General features: G+C 49.5%; 1 protein-coding gene across 5 annotated transcripts in view; it reads left to right on the forward strand.

The window, feature by feature from the left end:
- Window positions 1–2,305: 2,305 nt before the first annotated feature.
- The window catches only part of Tet3 (tet methylcytosine dioxygenase 3), a 102,053-nt gene continuing 87,441 nt past the window's right edge, over window positions 2,306–16,917 (forward strand). The window contains exons 1-2 of one of the 5 annotated variants that reach the window (XM_063229602.1): window positions 2,306–2,324; window positions 5,387–6,115. In XM_063229602.1, coding sequence (XP_063085672.1) covers window positions 5,813–6,115 — 303 coding nt within the window. In that variant the 5' untranslated portion in view covers window positions 2,306–2,324; window positions 5,387–5,812. Of the gene's footprint in view, window positions 2,325–2,466; window positions 3,489–3,854; window positions 3,993–4,563; window positions 4,697–5,386; window positions 6,116–16,917 lie in introns of those variants that run through there. The other 4 variants (XM_063229601.1, XM_063229600.1, XM_063229599.1 and 1 more) reach the window with 4 other exon arrangements.

Raw genomic sequence — 16,917 nt, forward strand, 5'->3', positions numbered from 1 at the left:
AACTGGTGTTCTTGAAATTTGAAGGCCCTGCAAGTGAGGCTTAAAAGGATGTGGAAGGGGAGCCTTACCTGTAAAAGGGGTTGATATATTCAAGTCTCCAATGGGCAAGCAAGTTTTTGCACAGCAGATGGAACAGGAAATGTGGAACCATACAGCAGCCAGTAAAGGCCAAGATGTGGTTCCTGTCTATCCCCTAGTGGATGAGACAAGTCAGACACTTCCATGACGCGATGGGCAAGCCCCTCAGCTGTCTCCAGAGATCATCAAAGCCTCCTGAAGTAGCACCTGAGTTTAACTAAGAAAGGATGAGTAGGAGTTAATGGCAGGAAGGCAGGAAACGCCTCTGCCAATGCCACACGGTTTTAGAAGTCTCAGCAAAATCCCTTCCCTACTGCACATGTATTGAGTCTTTTCCTCTGCTAGGCTTTTTTCTCTGTCTACAAATTATTACTCCTGAGTTTTTCTGTAGCCATTTACAGTTTCTGTCATGCTTCCCTCAGCTCAGATTTCTTTTGCCATAGCCTAAATCTTAGAGCCTGTTCTAGGGCAATCTGTTAGAGTGAGAATCTCTACTATGTGTCCTCAGGAGGGAGAAAAACCCCGGAAATGGGCATAACTAATTGTGTTTACACATCCTCAGATGTGCACATCAACCACACATATATGTTCTCTTGTATTTGTTATTAATGCTGTTAACCAAATGCTTTCACCTGTCCTTCAGGCACATAGCAAGACTGACTTTACTGTAATCTCCTCCCCGTGCGCCCCCCCCCCCCAGTGACTTGCTTTGGCCAGTGAAATAAGAGCAGAAGTGATGGACATCACCACCAGGTAAAAGCTCTGTGGAAGTGTTTGTTTTGCCTGATACATGTCCACTCACAGCAGCTTGGGTCTCTAACTGCAGGAAAAAGCTCCTCTTGATCCACAATAGACACATCACATGATTGAGACACAGATCTGTGGATCCTTTGCTACTGCATAACCAAACCTAACCTAACCAAACCTGACACATTTTGTCAAGCAAAGTGTGACAGCACCTCTGTTGAGTATTTAGTAACCTGAGTGAGTCAACTTTCTCATCATGATGGTCTTACACTCTCCTTGCAAGTAATATAGCCTATTTGATTCAGTTTAAGTTCAAAATATAGTCACAAAACTAGTTACAAGACACAAGGCATTTGCTGAGCTATTTAAAGACATAGTCTAGATATCTTATACATGTCCCATGTGCTCACACTTATCCAAAAGCAAGCCACTAATGAATCTCTTTCCCTAAGACAAGATGTCAGGCTCTGCCCTGTAATCAGGCCTAGTGAAATGGCAGGCCAACTTCATGATCCTGGATTGTAGGCTTGATTCTGCTATTTAGGAGTGGATGGCACTGGACAAATTATACCTCTAAGCCTCATTTCCTTTAGCTGTAAAATGGTGGTGATAATAAAAACTATGCCATAGAAGAGTAGCAACTTGCTGGATGAGCTGCTCTGCAGAGAGAACAAAAATATGTGTGAGGTGCTCTGAAATGGGAAAGCTCCGTGCAAATATTAGCTGATTACATTTTTAACAAATACAAAAAACAAACACCTCAAAAACTAACACATAACCAAAGAAGTAACACATTCAAAATCAAACAACCCACCAAATGTTGTCAGATCTTTAAATCTAGCCCAGGTTTATGTTTAATTTCTGGGGGAGGAGTAACATACACCACATCCAAATCTCCTTCAAACAGGACACATTACTTATCAGGTGGGGACAAGTATCTTAGAGGCTAAGTCACATTCAATCATTTTCAGGTTCAGTAAACATCTAGCAGCACTGGTTTCACGCCATCATTTCCTAAAGAAACACTCAGGCAATGGTGCCCTCTACCCTCTCTCAGCGAAGTGCCGAATCAATTTCAGCTCATCAGTGGAGGAGGCAGCCCTCTATTGCTCAACGCCACCTCTTCCCTCACCCTTATCCAGGGAAGTGTTCCCTGCTATCTCTGTGGTCTTTGTAGTTTTTTTAAGCTACAGACTGTGGACAGGACACTTCCTTTCCAGCCCCTGGGGCAGCAGCAAGCTGGCCTACAAGAGGATTTTCTCCCAGCCTCAATGGATGAGCTCGGCAAACCACCCCCTCCCCATATTCTAAGTGCCTCAGGGACATATGCAAACAATTACAACCTGTTAACTGCTTGTTAACTGTTCTGTTGAGGGAGCAGCTAACTTCAGTGCAGGGTGGGTAAAGCTATGCACTCAGAGGAGCTGGAGGTTTCACTGAAGAACTGGCGTTTAATGGCAAGACCTGTAGGACTTGTGGGAATTGGGCAGGCAGAAGAGGTAGTGGTGAGGTGGGGTGGGAAGGGGTTGGTATCTTTCCTCCTGTCCCACTAAATGACATTAACACCTATCTAGTTACCAAGAGACAGGGTTTTAAGACCCCCTCAGAGGTGAAGAGTAAATTGGTACAGTAAATTGCTGAGATCATTTACTAAGAATACAGGAGAAAAGATGCTGGGCGCAAATGCTGAGTCCACAACTTGTCGGTTGTAACATGGGCAAGTTACTTGTTTTTGTTTTGTTTTGTTAGCCTCTGAAATGGGTTTGATGGTAGCATCTACAAAACTGTTTTATGACTGTCGTTTATTGAGTCCAACGTTAAATGCTTTACCTGGATTCTTTGAGGTGTTGAGTACCTAGTTCAAGGTCACACATACAGCTAGCAAGTGGCAGAGCCAGGTCTGGAACCCAGGCCTGTTATCTTAGCTGTCCTCTTCACCTCATTGTCACACCGTCTTTCCAGAGATTGTATAGCAAATAGAATCGTGCTTACCGCATGTTAAATGAAGAGTCAGCAAATTCCAGTAATCAGTGTGCGTACCACTGTGTGTGTGTCACTAATCCATTAATAGAAAAAGTTAACAAAATGTAGCCAATCGCTAGATAAAATAGTATTTGGGTGTCTTTTCTAATCACCTATACTACATTTTTAAAATACACATTTTATTAAAAGCTACCATAGTATCTATCAAGTTGAAAATAATTATGAGTCAACCACTTCTCACGTTTGAAAATGACACTCTAGTGTTCTTTCGTACTTCCCTGAACGGAAACTCTTCAGCCCTCTCAAAGGCCAGGGTAGGAAGAGGTACCGCAGCCATGTTCCCCACCCACCTGACAGCTGACAACCTGACCGCCAGACGGGCTGTCAAAATCAGGCCTGCGACAGGGAAGTTCCAGGCAGAATCCGGGCTACCCCCACCGCCTCGGGCTTTTTGGACAGCGCTCCTTGAGCTCGGTGACTCCCCCCTCCTTCTGAATAGCCAGCCGAATGCTCTTTTTCCAGTTCTGGCTGAATCGTCGGCTTCAGCCGGCGAGGATGCCTGCCAGGTACCTGGTTCGGTGAGCACCGCCCAAACTGGTCAGGCTAGTCTGCCCTGTGGCTGTTTCTGCCAGGACTTGCCCGGGAGTGTTAGAGACCCACCCTTCTCCACGGCAACCCAGGTAGGTGGAAAGGCAGCTCTGGGCACCAGCCTGGCAGTCAGGCCAGATGGGTGGTGCTGAATTAATCTAACCTGGAATTTGAACTTGAACTGCCGGCACAACAGGTGAGGGAGAAAAGCAGCACGAGAACCAGGAGTTTGGCCACTTAGCAATATTCTCGCGCCTTGTCCCTCACCCCCTGCCTGGAACGTACCCCGGGGTGACTTTTCCCGTGCCTGCACGGGATCCGGGGCTCGGAGGCTGTGCGCGCCCCTCCTGCGCGCTGCCCTCCTCGGCTGCCCTCCGCGGGTGCCCTCCCCTCCTCCGGGAGGCAGGGCGGGGGTATCGGATTAGTCTTTGTTTTCGACGCGAAAAGCCGAGCGCCGCGCGGGGGAGGCTCGCGATGGCAGGGCCTCGGGGTCCGCCCGGGCAGGGCGCTCGGCCGTGACCCCCGCCAGGGTGCCCTGCAGCCGGCCCGAGGCCTCTGCCTGCGGGCACCCCGTTCTTACCGGCCAGGCTGACCCGGTACGCACACGCGCGATGTCCCCCATTGTCCTGCCCCGGGATGAGTGAGCGGCCGGCGGGGGACAAGGGCGCAGGCGGGCCCGAGCTCAGGGTTCCTGGGGCGCCGGGCTGCCCCGGGCCGCTCGGGCCCCGCGAGTGGCAGGAAGGGGGCCCCCGGGCTCGCTCGGCCGCCGCCGAGGCTGGAAGGTCCGTGAGCCCGCCCGCCGCCGGCCCGCGCTGCAGCCCCGCCGGAGGGCAGGCCGGCCGGCGGAGGGCAGCGGCGGAGCCCGGCGGCCGGCGGGCAGCGCGGTCCTGCAGGTGCAGAGGCGCGGCGCCGCCCTGCCCCGCCGCCCGCCGGCCGCCCGCCCGGACCCTCCGTCGCGGGCGCCCCCTCGCGCGGCCCCGGGCCGGCGGCGGGGCTCGGCGGGCCGCACGTGCGCGCCCTCCCGGGCGGGGGAGTCCCCGGCGAGCACGTGCCGCGGCGCGCGGGGGGCGGGGAGTCCCGCGGCCGCCTTCATTGCTGCTGCCGCCGCGGCCGCCGCTGCCTCTTCCTTCCTCCTGCGCCGTCTCCTCCTCGGCCCGGGCGGGGGCTCCGGGCGTCGAGCCTGCTGGGTCGGGCGCTCCGGGAGGCGGGCGCCCCAGGCGGCGGCGGCGGCGGCCGCGACGGTGGCGGCGGCCGAGAAACTTTGCCCCTTTGTGCGCTCCGCCCCGGAGGCGGCGGGCAGGTCGGTGCAGTCGGTGCCTTTCCGGCTCCGGGGTGGGGGAGGGGAGGCGCGCGGGGCCGGTCGGGGCCGCCGAGGGCCGCTTCTCGGTCGCTGGGGGGCCTCGCGGGGGTCTGCGGCTCACAGCTGGCGGGGCCGAGCGGGGGCGGCGGGGCGGGGGCTGCGGAGCCGCGGGAGCCGAGCGGCCGAGGCCCCAGAACAAAGGACCGGGCGGCGGCGCGCGCACAGCCCGGCCCGCGCCCCGAGCGCGCCCCCTCCCCTCGGCGCGCGGCTCCCCGCAGGCGCGCCCCCGCTTCCAGGCCGCCTTGGTGCTGGGGGCGCCGGGCAGCCCGGCGGAGCAGGGCTCGCTGCAAACTTTATTCTGAACGCTCTGCGCCCTGGCGCGGGGCCCTGCGGCCTCCGGGGAGGCAGTGTAGGGGAATTTTGGAGAAACTCACAAGCGCGTGGGGGGTTGGCAGCGGACAACTTTTTCAGAAGTCCCGCTTGGTCCACCCGCCTTGAACTCATCGCCTTGACTTCCTCAGTGCCAAGTCTAGCTCTAGTCCACCTCCCTCCTGAGTCCTGCCCCTGCTTCATTTGAGCTGGCCCCTCTTTTCCCCCATTTTCTTTTTTCCAAGAATCAGGAAGCGGTAACACATGAAAGTTGTCCCTGAGCTTGGAGTGATGCGCATCCCCTTTCTGTCTCTTTTTCAGGCAGCGCTGCCTTCCACACCATCCTGACCCCCAGAGGAGAACTACCTGGGGGAGACTCCACCCTGCTCTGCCCCACCGCACACCCACCTGCTCACCTCATGCCCGGGTCCTGGCTGGGTGAGGGTGAAGAACCCACCCTGCCAAGATGATCTCTTCCTTGAGGGCTGCTGCTGCTGTCCTCCCCCAGATCCTGGGCCCCAGCAGGTGGGAAAGTGTCCCTGGAAGCCCTGTCAGACTGCTGCAGAGGAGGTGAAGAAGCGTCCACTCTGGAGACGGGAGCTCCTTGCCTTCCACCCTTGTAGATTATTGACTGTTTTAGGAGAGGAGAACCTGTTGGTGGCCTTTTGCAAGCAGCAGGAAACTGCTGGAAACTGGATTGTGGTTCTGCACAGGACCTATGCTCTCCTCTCTGGCAGTGTCAGCATCATGAGCCAGTTTCAGGTGCCCCTGGCCGTCCAGCCGGACCTGCCAGGTCTTTACGACTTCCCTCAGGGCCAGGTGATTGTAGGGGGCTGCCAGGGACATGGGCTTCCTGTGCCTGGGAGTGAGGCCCAACTGAGAGGGAATGGAGATGGGCGAAAGAAACGGAAACGGTGTGGTACTTGTGAGCCCTGCCGGAGGCTGGAAAACTGTGGGGCTTGCACCAGCTGTACCAACCGCCGCACACACCAGATCTGCAAACTCCGAAAGTGTGAGGTGCTGAAGAAAAAAGTGGGGCTTCTCAAGGAGGTAAGCTGGCTCTTGCTAGGCTCCCCGTCCCTTCCTTCAGAAATGTTTAATCACGAGGGTTGTGTTAAAAGATTCATCCAGTTAAGCCTATTTTTCCCCTTCTGGTTTCTTAGTCCAACTTTGAGCCCATGATTAGGAGTGTAATTGACCTTGAAAACTGCAATAGACTACTTTGTAGGGCTGACAAGTTTGTTTTGGAATAACTGAGTCCCAGAGAATGCTGAGGTAGACCCTAAATCTTGAATCTTGGCATTTGATGCAAGACAGTGATGTCTAGCTTAATTTCTATAAGTTTATTGTTTTTGCTTGAAGATTTAGATATTGTATTTTAGGTTTAGGTCACACTAATGTCTGGGAAACATGAGTGACAATGGTGTCAGGTAAGGGGTGGGGGCTGCTGATGGACTCGGAGAGAAAGCTCTTGTACAACTGGGAGGTTTTATGCTTTTTGCATGGAAGTGAAGATGTTTCTTAAACCTTTTCTTGGGCATCATCTTTTCTCTTAGATGGCAAGAGCCAGTTGAAACTGGGAGTTTAATGAGAAACAGTGATTTTGGTTCTGGTGTGGTACTGAGTACTCCTTGAGGTCAAAGACTTTTTAAATGTTTGCAGAACCTGGCACAGTCATGGCACCAAGTTGTACTATCTGGCAGGTGGTAGGCACCAAGATATTAGTTCATGAATGAATGATGTGGTTTTGAGGCACTGGCAGCCCCAACGAATACCCTCTTTATTTGGAGTAGAGGAGGAACGGAGTAGTTGGGATGAGAACACCAGAGTTGGGGGAGAAGTGGAGGGGCTGTGACCTGCATTTTACATCTTTCCTTTCCATTCTCCTGGCTTGAGGTTGGTGGTAGCTACGAAAGCAGAGTTGGCAGACGTAGGGACAAGCGAAGTTGAGCAGTTTACGCAGAGTGGTGTAGCGGCTGAGGTTGCTACAGGCAGTGCAACTGGCGCTGGACAGAGCCAGCGGACTGCTCGGTCTCCAGGGCTCCCCCAGCTCTGCCACTGATTTGTTCTAGAGCCCAGACAACTCAGGCTTCTCTAGGTCTATGTTTTCCTTGGGGAAATGAAGGAGTTGTGCTTGATGGCCTTTGAAGCCCCAAGCTGGGCGGAGATCCACTGTAATTCTGAAGGCTGGGGCACCTGTGGCTGTGCGGGCTGGCGGCATGTACTTGGGATTTCCCTGACCGCTGAGTGCTGAGCTGTGCAGCGGAGCTGGTGGGGCTGTGGTCCTGTGGCTAGAAAAAAGATCCAAGCCTTGGGGGCGGGGAAGTGGGTGTTGCTGGGATGTTTCTGTTCTTCTCACTTTCCTTTATCCACTGCATGTCATGCCCGGGGACCTCAGATTTAGTGCCTTATTTATACTATCTCTGGTATAATAGCATCTAGAACACATCTGCAGCTCCCCACCCCAGAGACAGTGTCAAGTCCCTTTGTGTTGCTGGTATTGGGAAGAAGGGAGAGTCAGCATCCTGCTGCCCTGGTGCCCTGTAGGTCCTCTTTGACAGGGGAGGGGGTCAGGTATAGGCTTCAGTTCTAGGCATGAGCTCTGGTGTTTCGGTGTAAGGAGAACCTGCCCAGTGTACTCTGTAAAGCTTGATTTCTTGGCTTCTTTCCTCTTAGCACTTATTTTCTTCCTCAATTGCAGTATCTCACTCCATTCTATCCCATAAGCAAACCTGAGGGGTGAGGAGGCTGAGCTTCGGAGGAGGTTCTTGGAACCACTGGCCCTCATGAATGATGTGAAGTGCTGCTTTTGGCAGTGATTGGGCATACCTGAGTGAGAGGGGCTGGGAGCGATTCCAGGGCCTTGTTATCCTTGTTCCTAAGCTGCTAGCCCAGGCTGCCGGGTGGTCATGGGGAAGATACCTTGCATCTGGGTTGGCTGAGGCTTAGAGACAAAGCTGCTGAGAGATGTCTGCACCGCTGTGGTCTTCGCTGTGACTGGCTGCTCCCGTCTAGGCCCCCAGAATCTGGTGGAACCTGGCTTCGTGGCCAGTCATCCCAGGACAGAGGGTTTAGTTTCTGGGGAAACAGTGCAGTGGGCACAGTGGAGTGAGTCTTTTTCTTAAAGCTAACTTTGGTTGATTTAAAGAGTAGTACTTTGTTCTAAGGAAAAATCTTTTCTACTTATCAATATTTAAAATATGCTTTCTTATGTGAAGAGGTATATAGAAAGAAAAAAATTTAAAGTCTTTGCTTGATGTAGTACAAAATAGTAACTAGTGGATCACTTCTCTTTTCTTTTCTCTCTTTCTTTTTGTTGGCTTGTGAAGGCTGAAAGCCTGGGAACAACTGCCCAGGCAGCATTACATTTAATGGGCATGTCTCTCTGGCACAGTCTCAGAACTGAGAGACTCTGCCTGAGCAAAATGTTTAGCAGACCCTGGGGACCGCTGGGAGCCTAACCATTAGATCTAGTAGTGCAAAGCTGAAGGAATTCCTGCCTGGGTCAGGAAGGTTGTTTGTGCCCTGGTTCTTCAGGTGGGGCAGGAGCCTCAGAAACCTACTTGTAACTTTGCTCCCTGGCATTTCCTCCACTCTGTTAGAGTGGTGCTCTAGGTGCTCTTTTTTTTCCACCTTGGCTCTCTTTCTCCCAGCTGCCTTTGGGGTGTCCTTTGAGCTGCCTGCTAATAGCCATTTTGTGTCATGTAAGGGTGGAAGCTTATCATGGGTTTATTGTCTTCCTCCCAGCTCCTGTTCTTTTTCCCAGTGGACTTTGTAGAGGGTGGAGAACCCTCTACAAAGAAATGCAGAAATGTAGTTTAGGATTTTCCCAGCTCCCTAGGGGTAAGTGACTATTGTGGGTTTTAACATGAAGTTGATAGAATCTGTAGATAACAAATCTAAAGGGGTTCATTTCTGTACCATAGTCTTTCTTCCTAGTTCCAAGAAGGATTTAGATCCTAGGCTCATGTCAGGCTTTTTGATTCACATTTTATTTTATTTTTTTTTATCTGAGTGGTAACTTTGTAGCATAGTGAAGACAAATGATTAAAAAAGTTATTAGTTAATTTCTTGAGCATCAGTTTTCTCAGTTGAAAGATAAGGGTAACCATTCCTTGCAGGATTGTTGTAAGGGCTGAATGAGATAAAATTGCATAGTGACTGGTACATAGTAGGTAACCAGCTCACTCTGACAAATCATTCTTAGAACAAATAGAAAAGAGTTAATCTTTATGCATAAACAATGGTGCATTTGTCTGAGTTGGAAACAAGCAATACAAATTAAATGTTTATCTCAAGACATCCCCTGACTTGCTAAAAGAACTGTGGAGCAGAATCTTGGGGCCAGGCCAGGGGGGTGTGGGGGGAGGAGCAAGAAGTCACCATGGTCCAGGCTTGACTGAAAAATTACTCATAGGTGAGGGAAATAAAGGCTTAATTGAGTACCATAGGAAAATGATCATTTATGAAAAAACTTGCATAGAAAAATACATGTATCAGTTTGGAGCATGGCTGAGTATGATCAAGGGTGAAAATTAGAGAAGTACACAGAGGAATGATTTGAGAACACTTTTTAGGTCCTAGGCTCAGCCAAATGGGTTAACAGGTGAATGCATCTTTTGCCATATTTGAGACAAGATAAGTCGGCACTGGTGGTGGTTCAATAGGATTAGAACCACTGAATGAATTCTTGCCCAGCCTGCTTGGTAGCTTGGTTCTTCCAAAGTCAGAGGGAGGCTGTGCAGAAAGATGCTCTCAGAAACAAAGGGAAAATTGATTAGTGAAGTAGAAGCGAGAAGAATCTTTAAGGAAAGACACTATCTGGGTGTTTGTGAGGCCTGAGAGAAGGCTGGATAAGAAGAAAATTATTGTTCAAAGGCAAGCAGTTTTTAACCATATAACCATAGACTCTAAAAGACAGGTCAGCTGGAGGGATACGATTGCTTTTTTAAAAGGAATTGCTGATAAAGCAATCATGAATGGTTGCCTAAGACAGGTGGGGACATGGAGGAAGGACTGGAGCATCAGTGTAGCTGTGTGGGCTGCTGTCCAGTAAGAGCTGATGGTGAAAGTCCATTCTTACTGGGGTCTGTGGCACTGAAAGCAGACTCAGGAGTTGTCTGAGCTTCCTATAGGGATATCAGGAAGTCCAGGGATCAAAATATGCTGAATCTGGTGGAAAATGCTCTTGATAACAAGTCATCAGTATTTTCCTAGCAAGAATGAGAAGGAAGAGGCAGGCTAACCACGCTGGGAGTATAGCTAGGGACAGGGAGCCAACACCGAGTCCTGGCTTTGCTACAAGGTGTAAACTGGGGAGAGCAGAGCCAGTCAGCTGTCTGCCAGAGCCCCTTGCTCTCTACTGAATACCTTCACGTGTGCTCACAGAATCACAGTCTACAGACTTATAGAGCGCAAAAGAAGGCCCAAAAACCAGAGCCTGGCAAGAAGTCCAATTTTTCAGAGATTTGATAAATTATAAATATATATCTAAGTGGGATAGTTCTGGAACTAGTCTGTTCTGTTCTAAAGCCATAATAATAATAATAATTATTATTATTATTGTCTTTTTGCTTTTTTATCGGTACTGGGGATCGAACTCACGAGTGCCTGCTTGCAAGGCAGGCGCTTATGCCACTGAGCTAAATCTCCAGCCCCAAAGCCATCATTATTAAAAAGGAAGTTGAGAGTCTTTAGAAAGGCAAGTGGTGAATTGTAGGGTCCCTGTGTAGTTCTTTATGAAGCAGCCTGGAGAAGCTGAGATCTGGATTTCGGAAAGGAAATGACAGTATCTTTGTCCAGCTTTTTGGACAGATCGGAGATCCAGTGTTTGACATAATGTCATGCAAAAGGGAGGACATTGATCTAACTACCTTGTTTCCATTGTTTATTAACCATGTAGATTAAGGGTTCCCCATTAGGATCACCTGAAAGAATTAACAAGAAAGTCAGCATCTGGGTCCTAACTCTCAGGGATTCTGACTTAATCGGTTTGCAGTGGTCCCAAGTGGACTGAGGTCTGTAAGTGTATCTAATGTGTAGCTAGCATAGAGACCTTCTGATGCAGATGAGAGACTGAAGTTATGGGCTTCTTTTTATACTCTTCTGCGAGTCTTAAGGTACCTGCATGATTCACAGCCACTTTCACTTTGTTACTCATTGGACCGGCAGCATCAGGGTCACCTGGGACAGTACAAATAGTTTCTGGCCTCATCCTAGATCTTCTGAATCAAAATCTGTACTTGAAGATCCCTAGGTGATTTGTATTCCAGAAGAATTTGAGGAGCTAGTCAGTATGACTTCTAGACTAGGGGGAGGATGTGAGACAGGAGAAGGGGGCAGAAATAAGTCATGAACAGAAAAAGAATTCCTGTTGCTTCCTAGGGTAAGGAGCAAGACTCAGTCCATTTTTTTACCCTGTAAACCAGGGTGGTTAGAAACTCTTTGAGATTTACTTCATATTTATTCTTGCACTTCTGGAGTCTTTTAGTTTTGAGTTACCAGTAACACTCTAAGAACTTGTATGCCTGTGTTGTGTGTTCTGAGAACAGTAAGGAAACTCAGATGTTTGCTGCTTAGTGACCTGATTCAGCAACTTGGAGCCCCACAAGAGTAGTAGATGGTAGTGGTTCATGCAGAGGAGGGCTATGTCTGAAATCTTGAGCTCCACAAAGGGTCTGAAGGGTTATGAGGCAGAAGCAGTATGTGTCTTTTAAAAAAAACAAAAAACAAAATATAAGAATAGGTGTGTCAGATCTGTGAGTGTGCTTGTGGTGTAGATGAAGCTATTAATTTGAATGATGGAACTAAGGGGCTAAGGAGATTGGGGCAGACTAAACAATGAGTCCTACCCAGACTAGATGGGATTTAACCAGGATAAATGCAAAGTTTTATAAGAGGAAAGCCAAGAATAGTGGAACATGCCTGTAAACCCAGCATTCTGGGAAAGTTGAGGCAGCAGGACTGTAAGTTGGAGCCTAACCTAGGCTACATAGTGACTTGGTGAGACTGTCTCAAAGTATGTACTTATGTATATACGTACATATATGTGAAAAGAATTGCATGAGTAAGGAATCTTGGTTTCCTAGCAAGTACGAAGAGTTGAAACTCTAAGGAACGTTGATAGCCTATCTTGAGATCTGTTGGAGTGGTCATGTTAAAGGAAACAGCTGTTCAACTTGCAAATGAGTAAAACTGACAGGCTAAGGCGAGTCTTATGAGGGAGAGGAGTCACCGCCTTCAGAAAGTGGAGTACATAGAACAACTTTTATTAATGGGTGAAAGCTACAAGCAGAGTGACCAAACCCATATTAAAAGAGTGTGTAACATTTTATAGCTGTTCCTACATTGAGGAGCTAACCCTCAGAGGTGCTGAGTTTCTTATACTTGCATGGGTCTGGGTAGAAGCTGGGTGCTGGCCAGTAGGGAGGTTAGTATAAGGATATTCTCTATCATTTTGTGGGCTCTTTTCTAGGACTATTTAAAGTATAATATCAGGTCTGTTTTGCTATTCCTTAGACAACTGCATTATGGAAGGACATTTCAGGTCAAGTTCTAGACCTTGATTGATTGATTGATTGATTGATTGATTGATTTTTGGGTATGGGGAATCGAATTCACGACCTTGGGCTTGCCAGGCAGGCACTGTGCCCCTGAGCTAAATCCCTGGCCCCGTATTGATTTATTCTTTAATGCTGGAAATGAAACCCGGGGACCTCCATCATGATAGGCAAATGCTGTACTACACCCCAGTCCTAGACCTAATCTAATACCTACACCTAATCTTGGTTTTGGGTACGGCTTGGAAACTTTCTGAAAGACTCAGTCATAAGTATATTTTCTCAGGAGTGAGTCTATAGTTTTTAGCAGATTTTCAAAAATATTTATGACCTTCTCAAATTTAAAAAAGCATGCTTAGCCTCAGCTGTCCACTGTGATAGTTGTCCACCACCAGTAACTATTTAAATTTAATTAAAATTACATTTAATAACTCAGTCACGGTAGCTGCCTTTCATGTACTAAATACATGGCTAGTGGCTCATGTTGTACAGATAAAGAATGTTCTTATCACCACAGAAACGTTTTGTTGGGCAGTGTTGTGAGCTAGATATTACATGTCCCAGTGTGGTCCCTGGACCCTCACCATAGCCTCTTTGTAGCTTGGGGAAGTAGCTGTCTGGGTTGGCCACTCTCAGATGATTATTTTGGTGTAAGATGAAGGCCCCTTCCCCAGGGAAGTGGTGATGTTTGTGGAGGGGGACAGTACTTTAGGGTTGATGTAGGCCTCTGCCTGGGTGCATCTGTATAGGGCTGAGCTGCTGTCACTCTTGCAGTGCTTAAATCCCTTGGTGGCCTTAACTCCTGTCACTTGCACAAGAAATCCAGTAACCTGTATTTTTATTAATCACTGAGACGGGGGTGAAAAGCAAACCAACTGTCCAGTGTGAGATAACTTGGTGGTCCTTCAGAGGACCACAGCGCTGGGGATTGCTTGATTGCTTTAGGTAGCACAAGTAGCAGTCCCAGGCTCTTTCAGGTGACTCTTCCTGCTGTGCAGGTTCCAACTCCCTTGTGTCCCACCTCCAAGCCTACCCGGGGAGTTAGCGGACAAATAACACATCTTCCACTGCCATTAGAGCATCAGCCCTAGGATGGACGTTTCATTGGATGAAGTCATCTGAGGGTATAGCCAACCTGTGGGTGTCCCCACATAGCTCTTTGCCCCTCCTGACTGCTGCCAGAGGAAGCCTCAGGAAGGGAGCGTGGAACAGTTGAGTCAAAAACAATGGACAGAGTATGAACTATTCTTGTTGGGAGGACTTGGGGCTGCTCTCCTCATTTTTTGTTTTATTGTCTGCCCTTTCCAAGTGAGCTTTGGGTGCTCAGATTCCCCCAGTGATACTGGAAATGGTTCTGGAGTCCCAGGAGAAAAAAACGGCAGATTCTTCCTGTGAAGGCTGGTCCTGCCTGTGGTATTTCTGCTGCAGGATGGGCAGCAGTGCATGCTTGGGAGGTGGTGGGAAGAGAAGAGCTGCTGCTGGAAGACTAGGAAGGGATTCAGCATAGTGGTGTGTTTCGTGGGCCACAGGACCGCCGAGTGTCACTTGAGCTAACACCAGGCAGCTTCTTTCTCTGTTGTGCTTCAGTTTCCAGAGACAGAGCATTATCTGTTTTGATCTGTGGACAGGCAGGTCGCCTTCCTAGCCCACTGAGCAAGCCTTGCCCGGTACTGGGTGTGGACAAGGCTGTGCTCAGAGCCTGAGTAAGGGGGAGGCATCATTAACTCTGTCCTTAATGAGCTTCAAGTCTAGGGAGGGAGACTGTGTGGAAACAAATAATTACAGCACATTCTGGTAGGGCTGTAAGGCAGGGATGCCTTGAGGGCAGAGATGAGCCTTCATTACCTCTGCACCCCTTGTGGCCCAGGGTCCTGAGAGCTTTAGCATAGGGATCTGTGAGGGATGAAGAGAATGGTGCCTCCCCCTGACCTTGCCAAGTGCAGAGATGCTACTGGAATACTCGTGGCTGGCGGCAGGGGTGGAGAAGGATACAGGCAGGTGGCTGGGTGTTCATGGATCTTAGAAGTGGAAGATTAGATGCTTTGTGTTAATTCTTGGAAGTCTTCCTCTGAGGCTGCCTCTAGGTTTCTAAACTCCTTGGTGTTTGTATCCTGCGTTCTCCATAGTGTTGTATGGTCCCTTGTTATATGCTTAGGTCCTACCACGTTTAGTGGTCCTCAGCTTCTGAATTTGGAATAAGGAGACTTCGAGGAAGTTCATAGACTGTGTCCTCTACAAGCATCTAGGAGACCATGTGGGTATAGGCAGAGTGTGGCTGGGTCCGAGTGACAGCTAACAGAGATTCTGGCTGCATTCTGTCTGTTTTGTTGAAGTGACAAGTACAGTTAGCTGCTTTTCACTGTTTTCCCTCAGACATCAGCGGGTGCCTTGGTTCAGTCTGGGTCTGCTGCATCTTCAAGGAGAGGCACCTTCTTTCTTGTTATTGCTGCTGCTCCTCCTCGGCTTCCTCCTCCCGCGATTGCAGTTGACACAGACTTCCGCTGCCAAAGCTAATTGTGAGGCCTGATCAGTGAATGAAGGCAAAGGCAGTTCCCATGACAACCGCAAAGAGTTTCAAATATAGGGAATGATGTGTGTGTGATGGGCTGCAATTACTTGGGTGGAAATTGATGCGTGGACACCGGGGACTTCAAACATAGGCTCTGAAGGTGGAGGGGGTGTTAGGTTTCTTTGGCAGGATCCTTTGTGTGATAGAGAGGCACGGAAGTCAGACTTTCCTCACAGTGGATTGCAGGTGCCGTCAGCATGTGGAACATTGGACAGAAACCCCAGGGTGCTTTGAAAAGGCACAATAGCTTTGGAGAAGCATAACTGTTCCAGTTCTGGTTGGGGAGGCAGGACACACAGACAAATTCCAAGTGTCAAATGAGAAACATTAGAAGTCTTGTAGGCAAGCAGAGGGCTGGGGTAACCTGAGAAGGCTTCCTGGAGGAAGCAGGGCTAGAACCAGTTTTAAACGAATCCCTGTGGAGAGTGACCTCATTTAGCATACAGTCATGGCAAGGCAGGGAAGCCTGTTTCTTTGTATCCCCTGCCAGCTCTCAAAGAGGTAGGTGGGCTTGAAAATCACAGCTACTGATGAGCTCTGACAAAATGAGGGAAAGTGAGTCCTGCACATTTTCTAGCTTTGTGACCTTGGGCAAGGTGCTTAGCCTCTCTGGATTCCAGTTTTGTCATTAGTGGGCATGAATAAGTCCCATCTCATTGGTTTGTTTTGAAGGTTAAATAGGAGTCTGTGTATTGTCCTCCAAGGTGGGGCCTCCACAGGATTAGTGCTTGGTAGCTGCCCTGCAGCCCTTCCCACACCCCCCAATATGTGTCAGGAGGTGTTCACATTGCCTTGTCTTTGCGGAGTTTTACCTGTGGGTGACCATGTTCTTGCGGTTCTTGGTGTGTGTCCTGAAAGTGGGTGATCCATTCATCTCTTGCCAGTGTGGAGGTCTGGACCCCATCCTTCTGCTGTGGGAGTCCCACGCACCTCTGGGCTTGTCACTGTGAGCTTTCTAATGTAGAAAGTGGGTTTATAGAGACAGAAGGAGGGTCAAGTGTGTAGTGAAGTTTCCTGGAGGCAGAGTGGCCCTGGCATCATCTCTGTGACTGCTGAACCTCGGGATGGCAGAGGAGGAGGCCAGGGTGGAATGAAGATGGGAACAAGCTGACGTCTTGGGAACTAGAGGGTCCTTTGGGATAGTAGAGAGCAGGATAGAGACCTGCTGCATGGGCAGCAGGGAGATTGGTTTGAACAGGCAGTTGGGTAAGAATGTGGTTCTGGAGCCAGGGATTTAGCTCAGTGGTATAAGTGCCTGCCTGGCAAGCGTGAGGTCGTGAGTTCGATCCCTGGTACAAAAAAAAAAAAAAAAATGTGGTTCTGTGTTCCTGCAAGCTAGTGATGAATCCATGGCTGGCTGAAATCTGGGATTCAGCCACTGTTATGGTAGCTTCTGCCCTTCCAGGGGAGTAGATGTCTCCCTGGCTCCTTGGGGACCTCAGTGAGAAGACCACCCAGAAAAGGGATTTCTCCACCTCAGTGCCCAGCCTCCTGCCTCTCCACCCTCTTCGTGTAGAAACTCAGCTCAGCACATTCCAAGTCGTGCAGAGCCTAGCGGAGGGGGAAGCCAAGGCCCTTGCCTACGTGGGGAAGACTGCTGTGTAAATAAATAACTACACTTTGTTGTGACTAGTGCCCTTAGACAAGCAGTACTGGAGAACACTGGAGGAGCCTGGGCTACTCGTGGAGACTTGATGGCTGAGAAACTGGCAGAGGAAAGGCAC

Source organism: Cavia porcellus, unplaced genomic scaffold (genome assembly GCF_034190915.1).
Source record: "Cavia porcellus strain 051 isolate PalLab524CR breed Dunkin Hartley unplaced genomic scaffold, mCavPor4.1 scaffold_18, whole genome shotgun sequence".
NCBI classification, from domain to species: domain Eukaryota; kingdom Metazoa; phylum Chordata; class Mammalia; order Rodentia; family Caviidae; genus Cavia; species Cavia porcellus.